Source organism: Epinephelus lanceolatus, chromosome 19, assembly GCF_041903045.1.
Source record: "Epinephelus lanceolatus isolate andai-2023 chromosome 19, ASM4190304v1, whole genome shotgun sequence".
Lineage (NCBI taxonomy): Eukaryota > Metazoa > Chordata > Actinopteri > Perciformes > Serranidae > Epinephelus > Epinephelus lanceolatus.
In genome coordinates, this window is record NC_135752.1 from 13,746,585 (window position 1) to 13,767,939 (window position 21,355).

At 43.7% G+C, this 21,355-nt stretch overlaps 1 protein-coding gene across 5 annotated transcripts; it reads left to right on the top strand.

Annotated features, from left to right (window-relative positions):
- The first annotated feature begins 1,238 nt into the window (after positions 1-1,238).
- Positions 1,239-20,660, top strand: sec16a (SEC16 homolog A, endoplasmic reticulum export factor). 5 transcript variants are annotated; one of them, XM_033646569.2, is made up of 32 exons: positions 1,239-1,317; positions 3,041-5,338; positions 5,942-6,472; positions 6,598-6,749; positions 7,000-7,088; positions 7,271-7,394; positions 7,677-7,869; positions 9,552-9,735; positions 9,892-10,034; positions 10,378-10,439; positions 10,758-10,896; positions 10,998-11,240; positions 11,324-11,421; positions 11,538-11,619; positions 11,759-11,876; positions 11,985-12,096; positions 12,219-12,324; positions 12,937-13,077; positions 13,179-13,292; positions 13,615-13,816; positions 13,920-14,410; positions 14,568-14,615; positions 14,865-15,029; positions 15,122-15,214; positions 15,353-15,409; positions 15,520-15,640; positions 15,834-15,971; positions 16,153-16,235; positions 16,600-16,671; positions 17,099-17,158; positions 19,036-19,104; positions 19,193-19,406. In XM_033646569.2, the coding sequence occupies exons 2-32, from the start codon at positions 3,116-3,118 to the stop codon at positions 19,265-19,267; spliced, it is 6,528 nt and encodes a 2,175-aa protein (XP_033502460.1). In that variant the 5' UTR covers positions 1,239-1,317; positions 3,041-3,115; the 3' UTR covers positions 19,268-19,406. The 5 variants fall into 5 exon arrangements, with proteins under 5 accessions (XP_033502460.1, XP_033502458.1, XP_033502455.1 ...); XM_033646567.1 differs by having other exon boundaries at positions 3,041-6,472; positions 17,099-17,137; positions 19,193-20,660; XM_033646564.2 differs by having other exon boundaries at positions 3,041-6,472.
- Positions 20,661-21,355: the final 695 nt, after the last annotated feature.

A 21,355-nucleotide genomic window follows, 5' to 3' on the forward strand; every position in this document is an offset into this window, starting at 1 on the left:
CAGGCTACATCTTTCTAGGGACCCCTTGGAACTCCCTCAAGGACCTCTGGAAGTCCCCGGACCCCTGGTTGAGAACCGCTGGTCTAGTCTAATCTAGTTGCATGACACTGATTCACAGTGAATCAGAACTATTAAAAAGAACAATGATTAAAAAAAAACCTTTTTTCTTTCATCAACGTGGTTAACATGGCTTTCCTGTAGTGAGGTAGTGGATAATATATTTATGACACCATAGCGCCCCACAGTGGATGAATGTCATACCTACAATGCCTGCAGTCTTTAATAGTTGCTGGGTCCTATCTGCATAAACGGCATACCATGGTCTGTTGCATGTACACATAAATCTTAACTTTCTAATGTTCATTGATGTGATTTCTGTACTATTCTCAAATATAATGTCGAAGTTTGTTTTGTTGTGTTCTGTTATTCTTCGTGTTAATAAAGTTAATATTGTTATTATATGTATATCATTTGTACAGATTATTCTATAATGTATTATTATGCATGAATATAACATTTTTATATACATATATATTTAAGAAATACTGTATCTACTATATCACTTTGATTTGCACTATATGGAAACTGTTCAATTGATTTTGCAAGGATGTTTCATTTACATACACTGATGCAGGTATTTTTTAAACTCGTTTTATTTGTTATTTATCTATATTTTTAGCCATTTCAACACTTGAATTTAGCTCAGTTGGATCAGAAAGGTCCTACAGTAACACGTGCCCATGAAATATTAAAGCTGCCTGAGCATTTCACTGTGGAAAACCCTTCAGGCATGGAGAATTTTTTGGCATGCAGTTCACATACATATCCACGTCTTTAGAACAGCAAGGGTCAAGACTGTGGATATTTGCCTTTTAACTGTTCTGTAGCTCTCAGTGCCCTTTACATTATTTACAAAGTATCATTTATACCATACATCGGTTTCTATGGGGCCACGCCTGATTGTTAGCACCTGCTGTCAATAGCTTTAATGTCCCATCCCCCTTTACTCAATTCTTTATCAGAATTCCGATACTGGTTTCCATTTGAATTCCAGTGTGCCTGACATACCGTAAGAGGGACATATCCATTTGCAGCAACACAGGTACTGGCATGACTTTAGCATAAAACTGCATGCCAGTCAATTCTTGGTTGCAGATAAATTCATTTAGATAAATAAACGGAACTTACCTTTAACAGGCCCCGCCCTGTGGTGACGCAACCGTTGTTTGGCCCGTGACGCTGCTTGTACACGTAGACTAGTAGGATGTGTTCATTGAAGATGGTGGCGGTGTGTCAGACTCACTGTCCTGCACATTTGTAAGAATATATTTATATTTGTACACATTTCCGACATCGGGTAAGAGTAAATATATACTATCATTCACGATGCTTTACGCTGAACTTTTCGATCTGGTGTCTGTGGCAGATATTCAACTGTTACCCCTGTAGTTAGCTTAGGCTAGTTAGCAACTGATGCTAACTAAGCACCGATGCTAATGCTAACTGACCAGGCAGTGAACCTGTTAAATTATGCTCGACGAGTGGTCAGCGACCTGTAACTGCTCGGCGTTTGCCTCTGTCAGTGTGAAATATGTACAGAAATGATAAATTATTCGTTTTCGGACAGTCTTTAGACGACAGGCGACTTTACATGGCAGTGTTTTGCTGGGTATGGCGTTCAGGACATGTAACGTTGGAGCAATGTAACGTTAGCCTTACCGTTAGCTGTTGAGCCAAGCACTCTGGACCTTTCCTCATAGGCAGCTTAATGTGTAACGTTACGTTAATTTAATGCCGTGTCACAACGAAACGTGTAAGCTACTGGTTAGAGTTCAACAAGTGTGTTTAATGATCAGAAGTAGATAGCGTAACGTTATGTATCAGCAGCTAACTTTGTTTTGTTTCATGTTGACTGTCGGTGAGTTGGCTCGTCGTCGGCGCTAACGTTAGCTTGCAACGGCTCTGAGTCAATTGATAACCAGGGGCACTTGAAAGATCCGGGATTATGTTTTAGAGCGGATCTGGCCATGACTACTTTCCTGCTAACGTTAGGTTAACTCTTTTTGTTGTTGATTTCCCTTTAAATCTTTTCAAATGCTCAATGTCAGCCCGTGCTAGCTCCCTTGAACTTCCTCCTGACAGATGCACAAGTAACGTTTTGTATCCGATCGGTATAATAACACAATCCGGACATAGATAGTGGTTTTACGATCTTCTGATTTGTGTTTGCGGCGTCTTTATTAAAGTGTCACGACAACAACTAACGTTACCAACAAAAGCAATAGAGCTGCACAAATGTAGCTTAGTTAGTTAGCAGCAGGACTTGGTTGACATTTTGCTCATTAACCGTTAGCTACATCAACGAGTTCCTGTTTGGGAAGTGCAATCTTAAAATCAGCTTTCGCTTTGTTTTACCAGATTAACTGTTCTCATCTGACCCAACCAATATATAACTTTAACTGCAATGGCACCATACTATTTGTCAATAGTTTTTAGAAGACACCAGATTCAAAATGACCTTCTGGCAAAAGCTGTGTGTAATCTATAGTAGGTGCTTTTTTAGATTAAGGATTTTTGATTTTCCTCTACTAGTGAAAAATGACCTTACTCAGCAGCTTGTCTTGTTTCAGTGATATTACCTTAAGAATTTTGTTTTGATTTTTCCCCTTAAGCAATTTGATTACCATGTAATAGATATTTTCTTCTCATATGTGACATGTTTCAATCCCACAGAATAAAATAAATGTTTGCATCTATTTGTATGCTCATTTTTCCTCTAATTGAGTAGAGCACCAAGATATTAAAGTAAAACCATTATACTAAGAGTGTGTGATGTAGTCAGACTTGGCATTTAGTACAATTGGTCACTTGCTTTATTATTTGTCATAACATCCTTAAACTGATGTAGAAATTGCCACGTTGTAGCCTACTGTGCGTTTAAAGGATCATAGACCATTACACAAACATAGGTGTGGTAAAGCCCATCGGAGGCATGAGTAGCTTTTTGTTAACCACTCCCTCTTTCCTTTCCTCTGTTCAGCTTTGCCTGACTTTGGTTTCTTCAGTGAACATCTACTAGAGTGACGTGGTCCTCGCACCTGCTAGCTCTGCAACCATGCAGCCCCCTCCTCGGACTGGACCCCCAGGAGCCTCTGGCCCACCTCCTTCTGGGCCCAATATGTTCCGCAGGACCAGGCCTCACAAACATACAGCAGCGGCTACTGCCGCAATGCCACCGGCTACTCAACCCATGACGGACCCTTTTGCTTTTGTCAGAGCTCCTCCCCCTATGGCTGCAGGTGGTCTCCCAACAATACCCAACAGCAACCCTCCACCAATGCAAGCCCCACCAAACACCATGTACTCTCAAGCTGGCTCAGGGCTGCCTCCGCAACCACAGACACAGGAGGACGTCCCAGCTGCTCCCACTGGTCCCCCACCATCCTCTCTGCCAGGGGTGACATTGTTCAACCCTCACAGTACAGCATCTCCTGGTGTTTACCCAGCACCCAGTCCAGCAGGATATACATCCTCACATAGTGAACAGGGCTATTTTAATTCAACAGAACAGACACCATCCATGGCCCCAGAGCCACCACCTGTGGCCTCTGCCCCAGCAGCGGGTCAGACACCTTTTAACCAGGAATTTCAAGGACATCCACCTCCCCAGCCTGTGCCCTTCCAGCCTGTGCCTCCCGCCACCTCCTATTCCCAGTGGGCCCCTGATCACGGAAGTCGCCCTCCTTCAGTTCAGAACTATTTCCAGCCTACTAGTGACCCTCCATCACAAACTTTTAATTTACCTACGCAGACCCAGATGTACCCCTCCCACACCCCATCACCCCATCAGAACACCCCCACTCCTCCAACACAACCTGGACACCCCCAGAATCAGGCACCACCTCCTCTCCACAATCCTGTACAGGCCCCTAGCTCTCAATGGCCTGACCCAAATGCACCCCAGCAGCATAATTCTCACTTCCAGAGCTACTTCAGTCAGAGCTCTGCCCCACAGGACTCGTGGTTCAACCAACCTCCACAGGACTCAGGCTACCACCAAATGGGGACCAGCGTGGCCCATCCTCAGCCCGGGCCTGACTCTACTGGATCTCAGCATGCGTCCAACACTGGTCCTGGGCCTAGTTCTGCTCCTGCCCCAGTCCCATACTCTCAGGAGTCTGGTACACTGTCAATGTTCTTCAAAGACAATGATGTGGAAAATGAAGAAACACTGGCAGGAGAGAGAAATAAAGCAGTGAATGGTATTCCTGGATCTTTTCAGCATCACAGTAACCCACAGGCCCACAGTGGCCTTGCAGATGCACCTTTGGATTACCAAGGCCTCTCTCCGCAAGATCATTCACACCTACCGTACATGAATGATGGCAACCATGCGCCACAGGGAAGTACCCAGAAGCCCCCTGATTCACAGTACGACCATGTGGAGAATTTAGAGTGTGTCCCGAACCTGGAAGTATTACCCAGTGAAACCCGCGGCAGCCTTGCTGCCACTCCAGCCCATGGAGTAGACCAGTATGAAACCGGGCCTAACCTGGAGACTCCAGATTCTGTTCCAAGACCAATTAGATCTGCCAGTGTGTCATCCAACTATAGCAATATGAGCCATGGAAGTGGAAGTGGCACTCGTCGACATCATGGAGTAGTAGGTACCTTTATTCAGCAGGAGAGTCCTCGTCTCACTGATGATGCTAACCTGTCTGCTGCCACTGGAGGCTACTTTGAGCAGATTGACACTTCTCCAGCTGGAGATATGGGTGCACAACAGAGCCCCATGGAGCAGACTTGGCCTCCCACACCTAGCCCTCCCAAACCAACTGGTATCTTTCAGGCCAGTGCTAACAGCTCTTTTGAACCTGTGCGCTCACATGGGGTTGGAGTGCGTCCTGCTGAGGTCGATAGGGCTAAAATGGTAGCGGAAGGGGGTGTAGATTCTACACCTGGCAACCTGGAGCAGCCACCAGATAATATGGAAAATATTTATGGCCCAGGACACCCCTTGCCTGCTGGGGTGGGAGGTGGTGTTCCTCATCTACCACACCCAGTGGTTCATTCCCACTCTCGACCTTCATCCCGTGCTTTTGGGGCCAGTCGACCCTGTGAGAGCCCTGCCACTACTCTGTGGGCACAGCATGATCCTCCTAGCTTGGGCGCTAACATTCTCCTAGCCCCTGCTGCCCCGACAGTTCTTGCCCCTTTACGAGAGCCTAGTGCTGATGTCATCCAACCCCCAGAGGATGCCCCACTGGACTTGCAGCCCTCCCAGAGAGTCCAGCCAACTTCACAGCAGCACTCAGAGAACCTAGAGAACCCACCACAGGTGAGTGAGGCAGAGCCAACTGACTCTCAAGGCAACCTGGGCTATGCGTCTCTTCTTGTGTCTGACTCGCTCCACCAGCCTGTTTTAATTGCCCCGCCAGTATCTAATTACAGTGTGATTCCCCCCAGCACCCCTGCTCAAGCACCCAGTCAAAGTAGCCTTAGGGAAACTACCCCCCCTGTGAGATCACTCGCACAGGGACAGGGTGCCAGTACTTCCCAACCGCCTTCAGTAAACTCTAATCAGAATCCAGTTTTTCCCCCTGGACCTGTAAGCTTCAGTTCGTCAGCCTCTAACCAAGGCCCGCTCAATCTGACCCGTGACAACATAGAAGCGGCAACATCAGACCCCACAGCTCCGCCGCAGTCTCAGCCAGTCCGCCCTCCTCTTTCAAGGGGCCAATCATTGGTTGGAGACAGCCACTCTGCTATCGGTGTTAATCCACAGGCTTCTCTGACTGCTCCTGTCTCTAATCATAATCAGCCATCAAATTATGAACTGCTTGATTTTTCTATGCACCAATCACAAGCCCAAAACCAAGCATCTGGCCACCCTTCTTCTCTGCACGAGTCTCCACAGTCTAGTAATGGATTTTACCTACAGGTCACCAAAGATGCTCAGCAGGGGGGAAGAGCGATAGGGAATGTCCTTGTCCAGACCCCGGCCTCTTCATCTACCCCACAGGTACCACCAGCATCCTCCCAAGCAGCTGCAAACACCCAGCCGCCAGCAGCGGCTGAACCTCCTAAAACATCTGATTCTCAAGCTGCACCGCAGGGACAAAATGATGCTCCTCCTGTTCCAGCAAGTGGAGCACAACCTCCCCGTGACCAGTATCCACCTCCAGCACAGGGGCCTGCTGCAGGGAGTGCCCCTCCTCCCCCTGCTGGATACCCTCCAGGGCCTCGAGGACCTGTACCTACAGGAGCTCCCCAGCCAGCTCCTGCAGAGCCACCTCGACCACCCTCCTCTGCAGGCAGCCAGCAAGGCTATGGGCCTCCTCCTGCAGTGCCTGGGCAGATGTATGGTGGCTATTATGGTAATTATGGAGAATACCCAGATAGCAGAGCAGCTTATCCTCCTGGCCAGTACCCACCTCCACCTGGGGATCCCAGAGCACAGCACTATTATCAAGTATGTGGAAAATCCTTTTCTTTTATGCTAGCTTGCAGAATGCGCAGGAAGAACCTGCATGAGCAACTGCTGCCATGAAATGTAAGAATTTGACCAGAAAGTCCCTTGTTGCTTTTATCTTTTAGGATGGTCCATACAGAGGTAGAGGAGATCCTTGGTATGGTAGATATGAAGGACAGTCCGCAGGGTATCGTGATCCAAACTACCAGTACAGAGAGCCTCAGCCAGAACGACCCAGCTCCAGAGCCAGTCAGTACTCTGACAGGCCCTCATCCAGGTGTGTGAAAGTGTTTCTCTGTCCTCTGTGGCATGTACCTCATGCCAAGTGAGCACTTTTTTATTTTGTTGTTCATTTATTTGTGCAATTTACAAAGTGTCTTACTTAATTAAGAGAATATTGAAAACTAGGGAAGGAATCCCTCTCGGCGAGTTTGGTTTTGTTCCGGATACGTGTGTGTTAAGTAAATATTTAGATGGTTATGGCACTTGACCTGTAAATCTCACCTTCTCCTTGCTTTCTCCCACAGGCAAGGCTATCCTGATGAGTACCAGAGAGCAAACCGAAGTGCCTACAATGATTATTATGCAGATTACGCCAAGCACTATGATTATGGAGGTATGAGCCACAGAGTTAAAAGCTGTGATTGCTTACTAGAATGAATATCATGCATGATCCCCTTCTTCTTCCTCACTGCATTTGTTGTAATATAATTAGTTCACAAAACACAGTCTTCCTGCATTTATAATGATTTTTGATATGAATCTAATGCTACTCCTCTCCATATTTTCTATCTGAAGCATACAATTACGGACAGTATGACCCGCGCTACAGAGGATACTATGATCAGTCCTACTGGACTAGTTATGATGATGGCTACAGAGGCAGAGACAGCTACTATAATCAACAGCCGTATCCTGCCAGGTATGCAAAGAAAGCCATTTGTGTCCATGTGAATTACATTTATTCATACATGGTAATAGATGGAGCTGTGTAAGAAAGTGTTGTAGCTGTTAATGGTGTATATTTTTTGTCGATTTATTTGTGACTGATGGAAAATTGATTCAGTAGATTTAAAACAGAAGCCTCGTTAAGATTTACTTCTGATTTGCTTGTTACATTTATGACTTTTCATCGACTACATTGTTGCACGTAGTTTTGCCAAATTGCCTCATGAAAATGTAATGCCGTAAACTTTACCCACAGGAAAGAGGGCTATGATGATCAGTGGCGGTACTATCCTGGCTATGATGCCAGTTTTGATGAAGATTACCGGCGACGTGGAGACGGCGACGACTTTGACAGACGCAGCGTCCACAGCGAGCAGTCGGCACACAGCGTGCACAGCTCCCACAGCCACCACAGCAGACGAAGCAGCTTCAGCTCACGATCACAACAGGTACATGTGCAGATTTTTCTTGTATGTGTTGGCTGTTTTTTTTTTTTTACCTGTTGCTATAATACAATACAGGGGCTCAAAGGCTGAGCCACTTGTTGTATCATCTGTAAGGTGTACTTAATGTTTCTTTACATCCAAAATTAGCTGGAAAGAAAACAGGAATGTGTTTAACATTTGGTGTGGGGTTCCTGCACTCATAGCAAGCTCTAGCCACTAGAGCAACTCGGATACATCTTTTCCTACAGTACTGAAGGCTTACTTTTTTTTTGCAGAGAGTTGAAGAGATTTAGAAGATTGAATCACTAATTATGTAGCTACAGCCAACAGCTGGTTAGCTTCCCTTAGCATATAGACTAGAAACAGTGGGAAATGGCTTCTTAAAATCATATTCATAGATGTCAGAGTGATACTGACCTTCTTATCTAGTTCTCTGCAAGCAATCAAATAAGTGATTTTTCTAAAACCTGGAACTATTGCTTTAAGGGATGTTCTTCTGTTGTGGTTTATCACTTATAAAGGATGAAGCCAACATTCAGATAGTGGTTGGTTTCTCGTGACATCCCCTGAAGCATCTTCTCTTTACTGTTAGCTATGCTTTGCAGCAGTCGGATGATCATTCCTGGTTCTCAGCTGCTTTATTCAACAGTTCTTTGACAATTTTAGGATGACCTGTGTCACCTCTGTAGAAACAGTTTATATGCAAGTAAGTGGGATAGCTGATAATGGCTACATCAGGTTTTTATTATGCCTCTGCGACAGCTGTGGACCAAGGCATCGCGTTTTGGGGTCATGCGTTTATCTATTAGTCCCACCATTATTGTGAACATTTCAAGAATGCTTTCGGGAAATGTCATCAAATTTTGCACAAATGTCCACTTGAACTCGAGGATGAACTGATTACATTTTCATGGTTGAAGGTCAAACGTCAAGGTCTCTGTGACCTCATGAAACACATTTTTGGACCAAGCTCAAAAGCTCATCTTCACTGTGACATCATAATGTTCTGCAAAAACATTTTTTGGCTATTACAAGTCATAACACATGAACAGAAGGGAAGACATTTGGTCAGATTCTGGACTGGTGTCAGTAATCTTTGGTACTCACCTTGAAACTGTACTGATTGTGTAGATCCTCTGTGCTGCCAGGTCGAAGATGTGTGTGAAGCACGTTTTAGAATTTGTAGCTTCTTTGCAGCAACATCCATATTTGAAGCTTTGTCTTGGCCACATGTGAGTCTGGAAAGACATGGATGTAAACTCCAACTTGACTGGCAGAGGCATACAACTGCAAGGCGGTAATTCTGGTTATGTAAGTCTCATGACACCTCGAGTGAGAAGTATGTGCTGATATTTGAGACTAACTGTCTGCTCTCATTCTAAATGCTTATTAGGACTGCACTATTTACTCCACACTTACACTATTGTGACTTGCATAAAGTTTGCAGCATCATCCCAGTAACTATCAGCAGCACAGATATCGACCTGGCAGCTCATCTGAAATCAAAAATGTTTTTGGTGTCATACTTAACAAATGGCTAACTCTGCTCACCTTAAAGTTGTTTTGAATCTTCTTAACTGTTTTTTGCTCTTGAATATGTGTGCAACTTACAGTATGTGGGTGTTTGCTTGTTTTATTTGTCTTCCCATTTGATAATTAACTCTGTTTGTCTTCCCGCCCTGCAGAGCCAGGTATACAGAAGCCAGCCTGATATAGTGTCAGCAGTCTATGACACCACATCATCCACTTTGGCTGTGGACTACTCCTATGGACAGTACCCAAACCAGGCCGATGCCGCCCAGAACTACAGCCAGTACCTCTATCCCTCTGAGTACCCCACAGAGAGCACCTGGATCGCCCCTGAGCAACGTAAGTACACAATGCTAAAGTTGTTATTTTTAGTGATTGGTAATGCTTCAAAAATACCAACAGATTAGACCAGCGTGTAGGCAGAAGACTTTGAATATTATGTTGGTTCCTTCCTATGCCCACCTGCTCTTGGTCTTACTGATTTCTTCCGTGTAGCTCCTCCTCGTCCTGCAACCCCAGAGAAGTTCACCATACCCCACCGCTGTGCCCGCTTCGGACCTGGTGGTCATCTGGTCCAAGTTCTGCCCAATCTCCCCTCAGCTGGACAGCCTGCTCTCGTTGATATCCACAGCATGGAGGTACTTTTATAAAAGATTGTATTCCAGTACCTTAATGTAGGAAGTTTTGGTCCATTGCGTTTTTTTCATGAAGACCTAATGACAACAGGAAGGGATCTAAGTATAGGGTCTTTATTTTACTCTTACACTATTTCCACCATTCCCTCACACATAAAGACTAGTGCAATAGTTAAAAGGAACAAGGAACTGAAAACTATGTAACCAGTTGCTTTACAGTAAAATTTAGCACCCTGACTGCTTCTTTAGGCTCTTGAGAATATGTGAGACATGTTGCTTAACCTGACAGGAAAAAATTAGAACATGATAGATGTACATTTCCTCTGAACCATATCTGTATTTACAGACGATGCTGCAGGATACCCCGGATCAGACAGAGCTACGAGCTTTTCCAGGACCTCTTGTTAAGTAAGTGCATTTGCCCTTATTGTCCATCACGCATGGCTTTGAGTCACTGACATTCAAAGGACAAGCCTAGCAAAGTTATATATTTTTGATTTCGTTAACAAGTCTCATGAAAACACCAAAATCAACAATGCATTATTCTGTCTCTTAGTACTTCACGACTTCCCTCACCTCTGTGTCTCAGCCCGCAGCCCATTGATTCCCACTAAACATGTAAAACTAATGAACAGGTCAAGAACATCTAGTTTCTTTTCTTGGGCTTTGGCTACACAGACAATACTTGTTGCTAACCCGTTGCACTTCTTGTGTCCTGTCCATCAGGGAGGAGACTCATAAAGTGGATGTGATAAAGTTCTCCCAGAACAAAGCGCTGGAGTGTTCTCGTGACAACAACCTGTTGGACAGGGACTCTGCGCGCCTGCTTTGGGAATTCATCATGCTACTCTGTAGACAGAACGGGGTAAGACTATGTGAACAGAACTTGGAATTTGTCAAAGTAGGAATGTAACTTGACATACTTGCCTGAAACAACTGTCTCATTGCCATACTTTGTTTCTAAAGACCGTGGTCGGCACGGACATCGCTGACCTCTTGCTGAAGGAGCATCGTTCTGTCTGGCTTCCCGGCAAAAGTCCTAATGAAGCCAACTTGATTGATTTTAACAATGAGCCACTGGCACGAGCTGAGGAAGAGCCGGGAGCTGGACCACTGTCCCTGCTATCGGACACTTTCATGACTGTACCAGAGAACCTTGGCAAGGAAACAGAACGCTTCAGGGAGCTGTTACTGTTTGGCCGCAAGAAGGTAAAGAAATACCCTCTTTAACTGTTGTAGAGTCATTTAACTAGTATCCTGTGAAATCTGAAATGTCTTCGTCTGTGAAATAGGATGCACTCGAAGCAGCTATGAAGGGAGGTCTCTGGGGACATGCCCTGCTGTTGGCTAGTAAGATGGACAACAGAACACATGCACGTGTCATGACAAGGTAAAGCACCACTGACATAAAAGGTTGTGACTCATAAACTTGACTGCATCTTTATTCTGTGAATGTTTTTACAGATTCACAGAGGTACCATTAATTTGTCTATCTTTGTTGTTTAGGTTTGCCAACAGTTTGCCAATCAATGACCCTCTGCAGACGGTGTACCAGCTGATGTCAGGGAGGATGCCTGCATCAGCCACTGTAAGTATTACGTCAAACCCCCTTCAGTTAACCCCTCGCTTTTTTTCACAGTTATTCTTAAGGAGTTGCATAGATAGTGTTTTGCAGGTGTGTTTTTATTACCACTTCACTTGAGATATTTACTTTTTTTTTAATATAGTGCTGTGGCGAGGAGAAGTGGGGTGACTGGCGCCCTCACCTGGCCATGGTGTTGTCTAACCTCACACACACTCTGGATCTGGATACTCGCACAATCACCACCATGGGTGACACTCTTGGTACGATATAATCAAAAAGGCAGTCTCAACAAAAAACGTTGTTGCATGCTTCACCATAACAAACATATTACCTCACGTTCTGTCTGCACACTTTTTGTGTCGTTGCAGCTTCCAAGGGGCTGATTGATGCCGCACACTTCTGCTACTTGATGGCCCAAGTTGGTCTGGGAGTTTACACAAAGAAGAGCACCAAGATGGTTCTGATTGGCTCCAATCACAGGTTAGAGACAGAGGCAGGAACACACACACACACACACCGTTGTAAATGAGCATTATATCCCACAATACAGTTTGCACATAATATGCCTTACATATAATCTTATCTTTATCTTTTTACTCTAGTTTTCCCTTCTACCAATTTGCGTCCAATGAAGCAATCCAGAGGACTGAGGCCTATGAGTATGCTCAATCACTGGGCTCCCAGCCGTGCTCACTGCCCAATTTCCAGGTAGATTTTTTTTTTTTTTTGGGTATTTACTGACAATAAGTCATGATATCAGTAATAATACCAATACTAGCACCCTTGAAGAAACCAGTACCAAGAGAGAACTGCATTTGATAGCTTCTTTATTGTACTTTATTGTACTGTGAACATTTTGGTGACATCTCAGTGCGCTGAACTGCAGACTCCATCAAATACACCACGCTTGACTTCAACACACCACACACTGTATGGGTTGTAGATGCGGTGGTAGTTATCCAAATACGCATTGCATTTAAATGAAGAATGGTTGTGGCGATTGGCTGCAGGCAAAACCATACAAAGGTCATTTTTTGTAGTCATGTATTGTTTGACTGGAGAAGTACTGAGCAGTGAATTATTTTGGTTGATACCTTAAAGGTGTCCAGTACCAATACCCAGCCCTACTGATAAATGAATGAAAACAAATACACAGTTTATCTCTCATAGAGGTGTCCTAAAAAACAATAAATGACTATAGTTGTTGCACACTTCTGAAGAATAGTTTGCATTTCCCTACCTGTATGGCATAGCACATGTATGTAACATTATATTACTGAGGTCTAACACTGTCCTTTGTTCTTTGTGTTCTCTTATAAGGTGTTCAAGTTGATCTATGCATGCCGCTTGGCTGAAGCAGGCCTGAGCGCTCAGGCCTTCAACTACTGTGAAGTTATCTCTAGGAATGTCCTCATGCAGCCTTCCTACTACTCTCCTGTGTTCATAAGCCAGATTATACAGGTATGCACTCTCTCTCCTTCTTGTCCTTTCCCCTGTACCTCCTCTGTTCAGATACCACTTTCAGCATTCTAACAAATGTTATTCATGCTGTATGTTGACAGATGTCGGAAAAGCTGCGATTCTTCGATCCCCAACTGAAGGAGAAGCCGGAGCAGGAGTTGTTCAATGAGCCTGAATGGTTGATCCACCTCAGACAGCTGGATAGACAGATAAGGGTGAGAGGGCGGAACAGTGTTTGTTGTTAATTGTACTAATTTTTATTTACACAAAGGATATTCAAAATGAAGCATTTTGTTTTTGGAGGGTTTTTTTTTTGAGTGTAGGCACTTCCAATAATGTGCTACTTGGATTGATTGTAACCAAAGCTGGGCACATGTGGCATGAATGAATCTGTATTTGAAAACTCAGGCATTGTATTCGATGTAGAGGTTGTAGAGTTTCAACATTAATGGTATTTGAATTGTCTTTGTAAGTTGTTCTCATGTATCAATCAAATGTTGAATGTCCTTTTGTTTTTATTTGTTTGGGTTTTTTTAGACAGGGGAGTTTACATGCAATGAAGACAGAGCAACTCCTGCACAGTTCGACTGCAGCAGCCCCAGTTCTGAGTCAGACGAGCCCAGTCCGCCTGAACCTTACAGCATGCCTGTGGAGTTGGATGGCCCCACCCCTGACAACCCACTAATGAGCTCATTACTGCCTGGGCCTCCACCGCAGGGAGTACAGCTGATGCCTCCAGGTGTGTGTGTATAAATGTATTTGTGGTTCTTTAACCTCTGTTTACTAGAGAGGTGAGCCAGATACAAAATGCATCAGATCTCAACTCTTCTGTTGTCTCTCAGCTCCCACCTCTATCCTCCAAGATGGGATGGCCCCACCTCAGCCTTTATCCCCCAATGACGTGCCCCAGTTCTACCCAGTACCCCCCAGTGGACCACCAGGCCAGATGCCCATCTCAGGCTACCCTCCACAGGATCCTGGCTTCGCCCATCCTCCCTTCCAGCCTCAGTCTGAGCAGATAGATATGTTCCCTGGAGCCCATCAGTCCCATCAGCAGCAGTGTCCCCCACCTCCTCAAGTGGGCCAAATGTCACCACACATGTCCCCCACTCAGGTGCCGCATTCGCCTGTACGAATCAACCCCCCGCCACTCCAGATGCCTCAGCACATGCCTCAGCATATTCCCCAGCATATGCCCCCTTCTCCCGGGCACATGCCACATGTGGAGCAGATGTCCCACGCCCCACCAGAGATGCACCCTGCTCAACCAATGTCATCCTCCCCACCCAGTGGCTCCTTCACGCCAGACCTGTATGACCACATGGCTCAATTGGTGAGTATCTGGCTGTCTGAATATTGAAAAATAAAATATCCTTATTCTTCTTTCTTTCAGCAACATTGCAGTTCTCTGTCTATATAAGTGTGCTTGCCTTTGTGTTGAGTAAATAGTAACTGCTACTGAAAATATGTTGTTTTTCCTGCCGTTGCAGGGTGCTGGGAGGAGATCAAGGACTACTTCACAATCCTCAATGCATATGGTGAGTTTGTGTGTCACATATAAACTGCTAAAATACTTTATGCCTGAGGGTTTTTCAGTTTAATCTTTTCAGTGCTTGTTTGTATTTGCACTTGTTCTCAGAAAGGAAATGGAGCAGGTTGCTCATGTGTCCACAAAAGTATATATGGCTGCACAGCAAATTGTGGTTTTACATGGCACCCTCAAAACAAGCTCTTTGGACACAGGGCTCAAAAGAAAGGTGTACATACATATTATTCTCCGTCTACAGGTTTCAGGACGTCGCTCCCGCACCACTTCTGAATCTTCCACTCACTCTGGCGGAAGAGAGCGGAGCAACTCGGCTGCCATGCAGGCCTCTCCACCTCCGCCTTCAATTCCTGAACAGCCCAGCAGAGAAGAGGCCAAGAAAGTCAAGAAAGACTCCCCGAAAAAGGTTCATATTCACACACATGACCGTTCAGACCCTCAGTCAGTGCTTCTGAAGCGTTCATTAGTGATCAGTGCCATGTCCTTTCTGTTACACAGGGTGGTGGTGGTGGTGGTGGAGGTAGTAGCTGGATAAAGTGGCCCTGGAGGAGGAAGAATGAGGCACACTTGCCAGATGACAATAACAAATCTGTGAGTTAGAGCTGTTAGATGTGCAGGACTTATTGAAGCATTCCTTTGTATTCAGTTTCACATTTTGGCACAGATTTTGTTTATGTGCTTTTTCATATGACCAGAACTAATAAGTTATGCTCTGTTGTTTGTTTTCAGATTGTTTGGGATGAAAACAAGCAGAAATGGGTCGACTTGAACGAGCCTGAAGAGGAGGTCTGTAATGTTGTTTATTTTCCAACAAGACAGATTGATATTTTTTAAATGGACTGGTTTTGTTAAAAGCTTAGCGATAAACCCGTTTTGATTTTATGGTTGTCTTTTAGAGTAAGCCCCCTCCACCGCCTCCCTCTGGCTTCCCCAAGATGCCTCAGATGCCTGGCCCCGGAGGGCCTGCCTCACCCCCGAGTGGCGGTCCTCCTGTCAACATGTTCTCCAGGAGAGCAGGTGAGATGAGAGTTATTTGCTGTTGCGTTAGGATTCACGAACGCCATGCTCGACCTTGCATTATACCTTTGACTGCTGAATTGCAAGTTGCAAGTTGACACCACATATAATAATTGTCTGACAAATGAGTCAATCAGTGCACGCACCTATTTCCGCTGTTTCTTGACACTTATATGTGTCTCTTTCTTTTTAGGCACGAAGAGCAGATATGTGGATGTTCTTAATCCTAGTAGAATCTCTAAACCAGGCGGATTAGCCCCCGCTCCTGCAGACATCTTCGCTCCTTTGGCACCAATGCCAATGCCCGCTAACCTATTTGTGCCTAGTTCAGGTGAGTGTCATGTTTCAGTTCTGTTAAATAATAGGCGTAAAATAAGATGTCTTAATTTCTATGTGTAACAGTACAGTCTCAAACAAGGGGCACCTGGTGGTTGCAGATGGTTTTTGTTTTATATTCAAAGGAGGAGTCACTGTACAATTTAATAAAATATTTTTCTGTATCCCTGTTGTAGCTCCTGACGATCAACAACCTCTGGAGGGCTGTGAAGGAGGAAATCAGGAGCAGAATTCACCAAACACAAGCGCTGCTCCACAGGTATCTGTTTGACATGCTGTTAGGTGGATTTTGTCACCAGCTAGGCTTTTTCCATGCTAAGCTAAGTAAGCAGGCTGCTGGCAATAGCTTTAAGTTCTGACACAGACATGAATGGTGCATCAATCTTCTCATCCAGCTCTCTGCAAGAAAGCATAAAGATTGTTTCCCCAAATGCTGAACTTTCTACACAGGGATATGTTAAAGAGCTGTCGTCTTCAGATAGCACCTAAGATTCAAACCATGCAAGAGAGCCTTTATAACGTGTCAAGATGGCAGATCAGGGTTTATTTAACAAGTCAACATACGTCCAAATCTGAAGCTCTACTCATCCAGATTCCCTTCTGTTTCACTTCAATCTGTTCAGATGTTCAACCCCACGTTGTTACCACCTGCCCCAGAAGGTCCTCCCGTGCCTGATGGCTCACAGTCCGGGGAGGTAAGACAAATTTCTCCTGTCAGCTGCTCCTGTAGCACCATAGTACCATCATGCCACCACTGAATCATGATGCCCGACACCCTAACAGCCAGTGCGTGCAGTGTGCTTATTTGTATGAACCTGAGTTAATGTGAGAGGGTGAAAGAACGTGGGAATGCATGCATGTCAGTTTAAAATCTTTCCCCATAATCATGCTAAATGCACAGCCTTGATAAAATGTAAAATCTGTCTGTGTTCCATTTGCTGTTTTAATCAAATTCTCTCCATGTGCGTTGTTCAAGAATCATCATTTTCTAACGCTGATTTTATTTATTTTCATTCTGAACTGGTGGATAGTGGAAACAGATCTAATCCAGTGCATGGAAGATTATTAATCTGGGTTTGTGTTTTTGTTGTCTACTGTTTATTTCCCTCCTGCTGTCTTTAGCTCTCACGTTCTAGCTCAATGAGTTCTTTATCACGCGAAGTGAGTCAGCATTTAAACCAGGTACCTCTAGCTGGGCCTCAAAGGGTCCACTCTCACCCCTGTCTGCCGACCACCTAGCTCACCACATCACTAGTAGCACGCCTCACCATTTGCACCTGAAGCTTCACTGCCCATCTAACCCAGGAACCCGCCTGCTCGCCAACCTGCTGTTTCCAGCATGTCTGACTTAACTCTGCATCTGTTATGGTCAACCAAACCCAGCAAATGGTCAAAAAAATCTTGTCACTAGTGATGACAGTAAAGTTCCTTATTTTTAGCCCTGCTAGCAGCGTGACTCTGTGGATGGTTAATTGCTCCACCACTATGGTCCAGACTGAAATACCTCAACAACTATTGGAAGAATTACCATTAAGTTTTTGTACAGACATTCATGGTCGTCTGAAAATCAATCCTGCTCACACACAAAAATGAGGTTGAATTTTTTTGTACTTTTATTGAAATATGCATTAAAATTTGGTTCAGACATTCATGTCCCCTCAGGATGAATTCCAACAACTCTGGTGATCCCTTCACTTTCCATCTACCACTGTCATCAAAATTTTATGGACAGATATTTCCATCAGCCTCAGCTGTACTTTGAGTTTGGTGCTGATTAGCAAATGTTAGCATGCTAACATGTGAACAGAGTAACCAACCCCTGCTTGTCACTGTGAACATGTTAGCATTGAGTTCAAAGCAAAGATGTACCCAAGTACAGCGTCACAGAGCTGCTAACGTGGCTGTAGACTCTTTAAGGAATACTTCACTCCCCCAAAGGACCATTTGTATAATCAGTTACTCACCCTGTGTTACACTGAATTTGTAAAAAACGTTTTCCCATCATGCCTCTGGTAGACGAAGAATTCTGAAACTGAAATTTCTTGATCAGTTGAAGTCAAAGGCGACCGCATCTAACAGCAACAGAATTCTAACAGAACAGTTATTGATAAACTGTCACACAATTCGTGCAGTATAATCCAAGTCTCATTTAGCCAGTTGTATGTTCAGTACTTTCCAAACAGACACATCTTTCCAAATAGGAACTGAAACAAAAAATTAAACTTAATCAATACTCACTTCAAAGCCAGACTCCACTGACAAAAACAGTAATTTTACTTTGCTCAACACAGGAGCTGCTGGTCTACGACTGCCTTGATCAGTTAGTTTGTTTATGTTGTTGTGTGACTTTGGTGTTTAAGAAAATAGTTCTGATTCAGCAAAGTCACACAATAATACAAACAAACAACCAATGAAGGCAGCAGTAGACCGGCAGCTCTCATGTTCAGCGAGGTAAAATTACTGTTTTTGTCAGTTGAGTCTGGCTTTGAAGAGAGCATAGATAAGTTTCACTTTCAGTTCAGTTCCCTGTCAACAAAGACTGTCTGTTTGGGAAGTACTGAGCTTATGACTAAATGAGACTTCATTCATTGAGCATTTTTTCGGTTTTTCGGATTCCGTGTTCTTTGTGGAGGCAAGTAAGAAAAATAAAGTCTTCTTCACAAATTCAGTGTAACACAGGGTGAGTTACTGATAAACAAATGGTCATTTGGGCTCTGAAGTATTCCTTTAAGTCTTGTTTATATACTACAGTAGTGAAACATCTCCTATCTAAGTCGCTGGGTAATTTTGAGCCACAGATCAGAGTGAAGCATGCTGGAGACTGCTTGTTGTCATTGGGACACACAGCTTTGATAAGTCATCCTAAAGCTTGCATGGTTACTAAAATAAGTGAAACAGTGGTTTGTAATGTTGCCTCACTGTTGATCCCAGTCTTCCTCGCCATCACTTTTCTTTGCCCTCTGTTTTATAATGTTGCCAAACCCTTGCGTGGCACCTCTGCCCATAATAGTGGTGGAATAGAAACACTGCACACACTGTAATGACTCTGTTCCTTGCAGAGTCATCCTGCCCAGGGAGCTCCACCCACCGGAGGCGTCACCTTTTATAACCCTGCACAGTTTGCACAGGTGAGGATTTTTAAAAAACTCTCTGTTTTGTGTTCCTTTTCACTTCATAATGCTTCTTCCTCACTGTTGTTTTCACCTCTTTCCCCAGACAAGTGCACCATCAGGAGGTGGACACCGCCCTGGACGCTTGGGCGGTCAGCGTCAGTACCCAGTGATGAAATAAACATCTTGCAGAGAGATTGTGTAAACAGACTTGTTGGATAGAGTGATATCCTACCTGGAAGGAAATCAAGCACATGGACATACTGATCTCTGCCTAAAGGACCCTTCTTTTTGCCCGCACCTAACAAGAGCATAATCACAGTCTCCATCATGTCGATCTTTGTCAACAGCTTAACCACTCTATCATCTTCCTCCTTGGTTCAGTAATCATCACTGGTACATTTTTAACAAGGACTGTGTTTTCTTGAAGGGCTTTTTTCCTGCATCCAAACAGAAAACAGACAGTTGTGTAATGGTGTTAACATACACACACACACACGTAAAGTTTTCACAAACAAACTACGTGTTCATGGACAATAAATGTGTCGCTCCTCCCAGCTGTCCAGCTTCCCCTCAAATCTAACACTGTTAACAGACTGATCATCCCAGATTGTGTTTTAGGTTTGCGTCTGAAGTCCTCATGTCTGTGTTTGACTGATTGTATGTGAGATGGATGGATAGAAAGAAAGTGGCACCTTTTTAATTTCATACTGTCGACTTGTACGTTCATTTGTAGCTCTTCAGTGTTCTTCTGTCAACTGGAGATGGCATTTTGCGTGAGAATGAATCGTGTCAATAATGCATCGTCTGCTGTGTTGTTTGCTTTTCCTCAGTCATTGGATGACACAGGAGAGACACTCACAACCTGAGGGTTGGAGAGAGCCCGCAGTGTCAGGGTGCAGCCCGTTTCAGATATTTATTTAAATGTCCTCCTGCCCATCAACAACTCTTGATTTTAAAGATGTGTCAGGGTCATTCGTCCGAGTCAGGCTTCGGTTTCTCCTCCGAGAAACGTGACAGCATTACTGAAGCGAGGGGTAGGAATTGGAATTAAAACAGCGTCTTAAATGTCGCTAAAAATAAATCTATCCAAATATTTGTATATCAGATTGATTGTATTTATGAGCTGTAGGCATAAAGGTGTGTGTGTGTGCGTGTGTGTGAAGAGCAACTAATTTTTCCTGATTAGCTTTGAAGAAAATGCATTTATGATTCACCAGAGATGACATGGATTCATATTCTGATTGTTTGTATTGGCCGCTTCTGCAGACAAATAAATCTTTATCTAAATTGTGAAATGAGAGTTAATTGTACTCTAAATACTTCCTTGTCATTTTAATTTACTGATATAATTTTTAATTCAGCCGTGTTTTATCCCGAATGTTTTTGATTCAGTGGTTTTGTAGACATCACATTATGATTTTTAAAGGTCCCCTTTTGTTTCAGAGGAGGAGTTGTTTCCCCCAGTGTTTTAAAATTCCTCATGTAAAAAATCTTAACATAAGACGGTAAATACAAAAGGTGGAAACAAAATGGTAATAAAGTTATTTTTTGCGCTCTGTAGCACTTTGAAAGAGATGTCTGTTGGTTTCATTCATTAGAGTTTTGTTTTTCAAATAAGGTCACTCAAATATTAAATCAGGGTATCCACAGGTATCAGACACTTACCTTTAATGCTTTTTTAAAAAGGTAATTTTTAACTGAATGTAAGAGTGATTTTTGGACAAATCTTTCTTACTCAATCTTTGCATATATGTATATATCTGTAAATATGTGTTCCTGTGCAGTAATATGGTTAATAGAGTGAGGTAGGTTAATCCATATTTTGCCAACAAGTATAAAGTAAAAAGCCAGTAGTAGGTTCAGTGGTAGGTTCAAAGATATCTAACATCAGAGATGTGGACTTTCAGACAAGAGCTCGACTTATTTTGATAAAGATAAAAGATTGATCAGTTAAATAAGATTAAATGTTTGTGGCCTCAAATTCAAATTGGTGACTATATTAATGACTTTAAAGGCCTAATATTTATAAAACTGAATTTAAGACTTTTTAATGATGTGCAGACACTTTTTAGATTTGTCCTAAATATTGAATGCTTGACTTTTTGCAGTATTCCGGCTGATCTTAAAAAGCCTTACAAGGCATTAAATTCCTTATCTATAAATAAGGCCTTAATTTGTATTACAATGTCTTAAATCAATCTTTCAAAAGTCTTTGAAATGGTAAGACATGGGAAGTAGGACATTATGAATGTTTTTTCTTATATTG

What these genes read in the sequence shown, in the direction of transcription:
- sec16a (XM_033646564.2), top strand. Translation starts at nt 3,116, where the DNA reads ATGCAGCCCCCTCCTCGGACTGGACCCCCAGGAGCCTCTGGCCCACCT. An exon ending in TTGATATCCACAGCATGGAG is followed by an intron (nt 10,035 to 10,377) that starts GTACTTTTATAA and finishes CTGTATTTACAG; the next exon opens with ACGATGCTGCAGGATACCCC. An exon ending in AGAAAGACTCCCCGAAAAAG is followed by an intron (nt 15,030 to 15,121) that starts GTTCATATTCAC and finishes TCTGTTACACAG; the next exon opens with GGTGGTGGTGGTGGTGGTGG.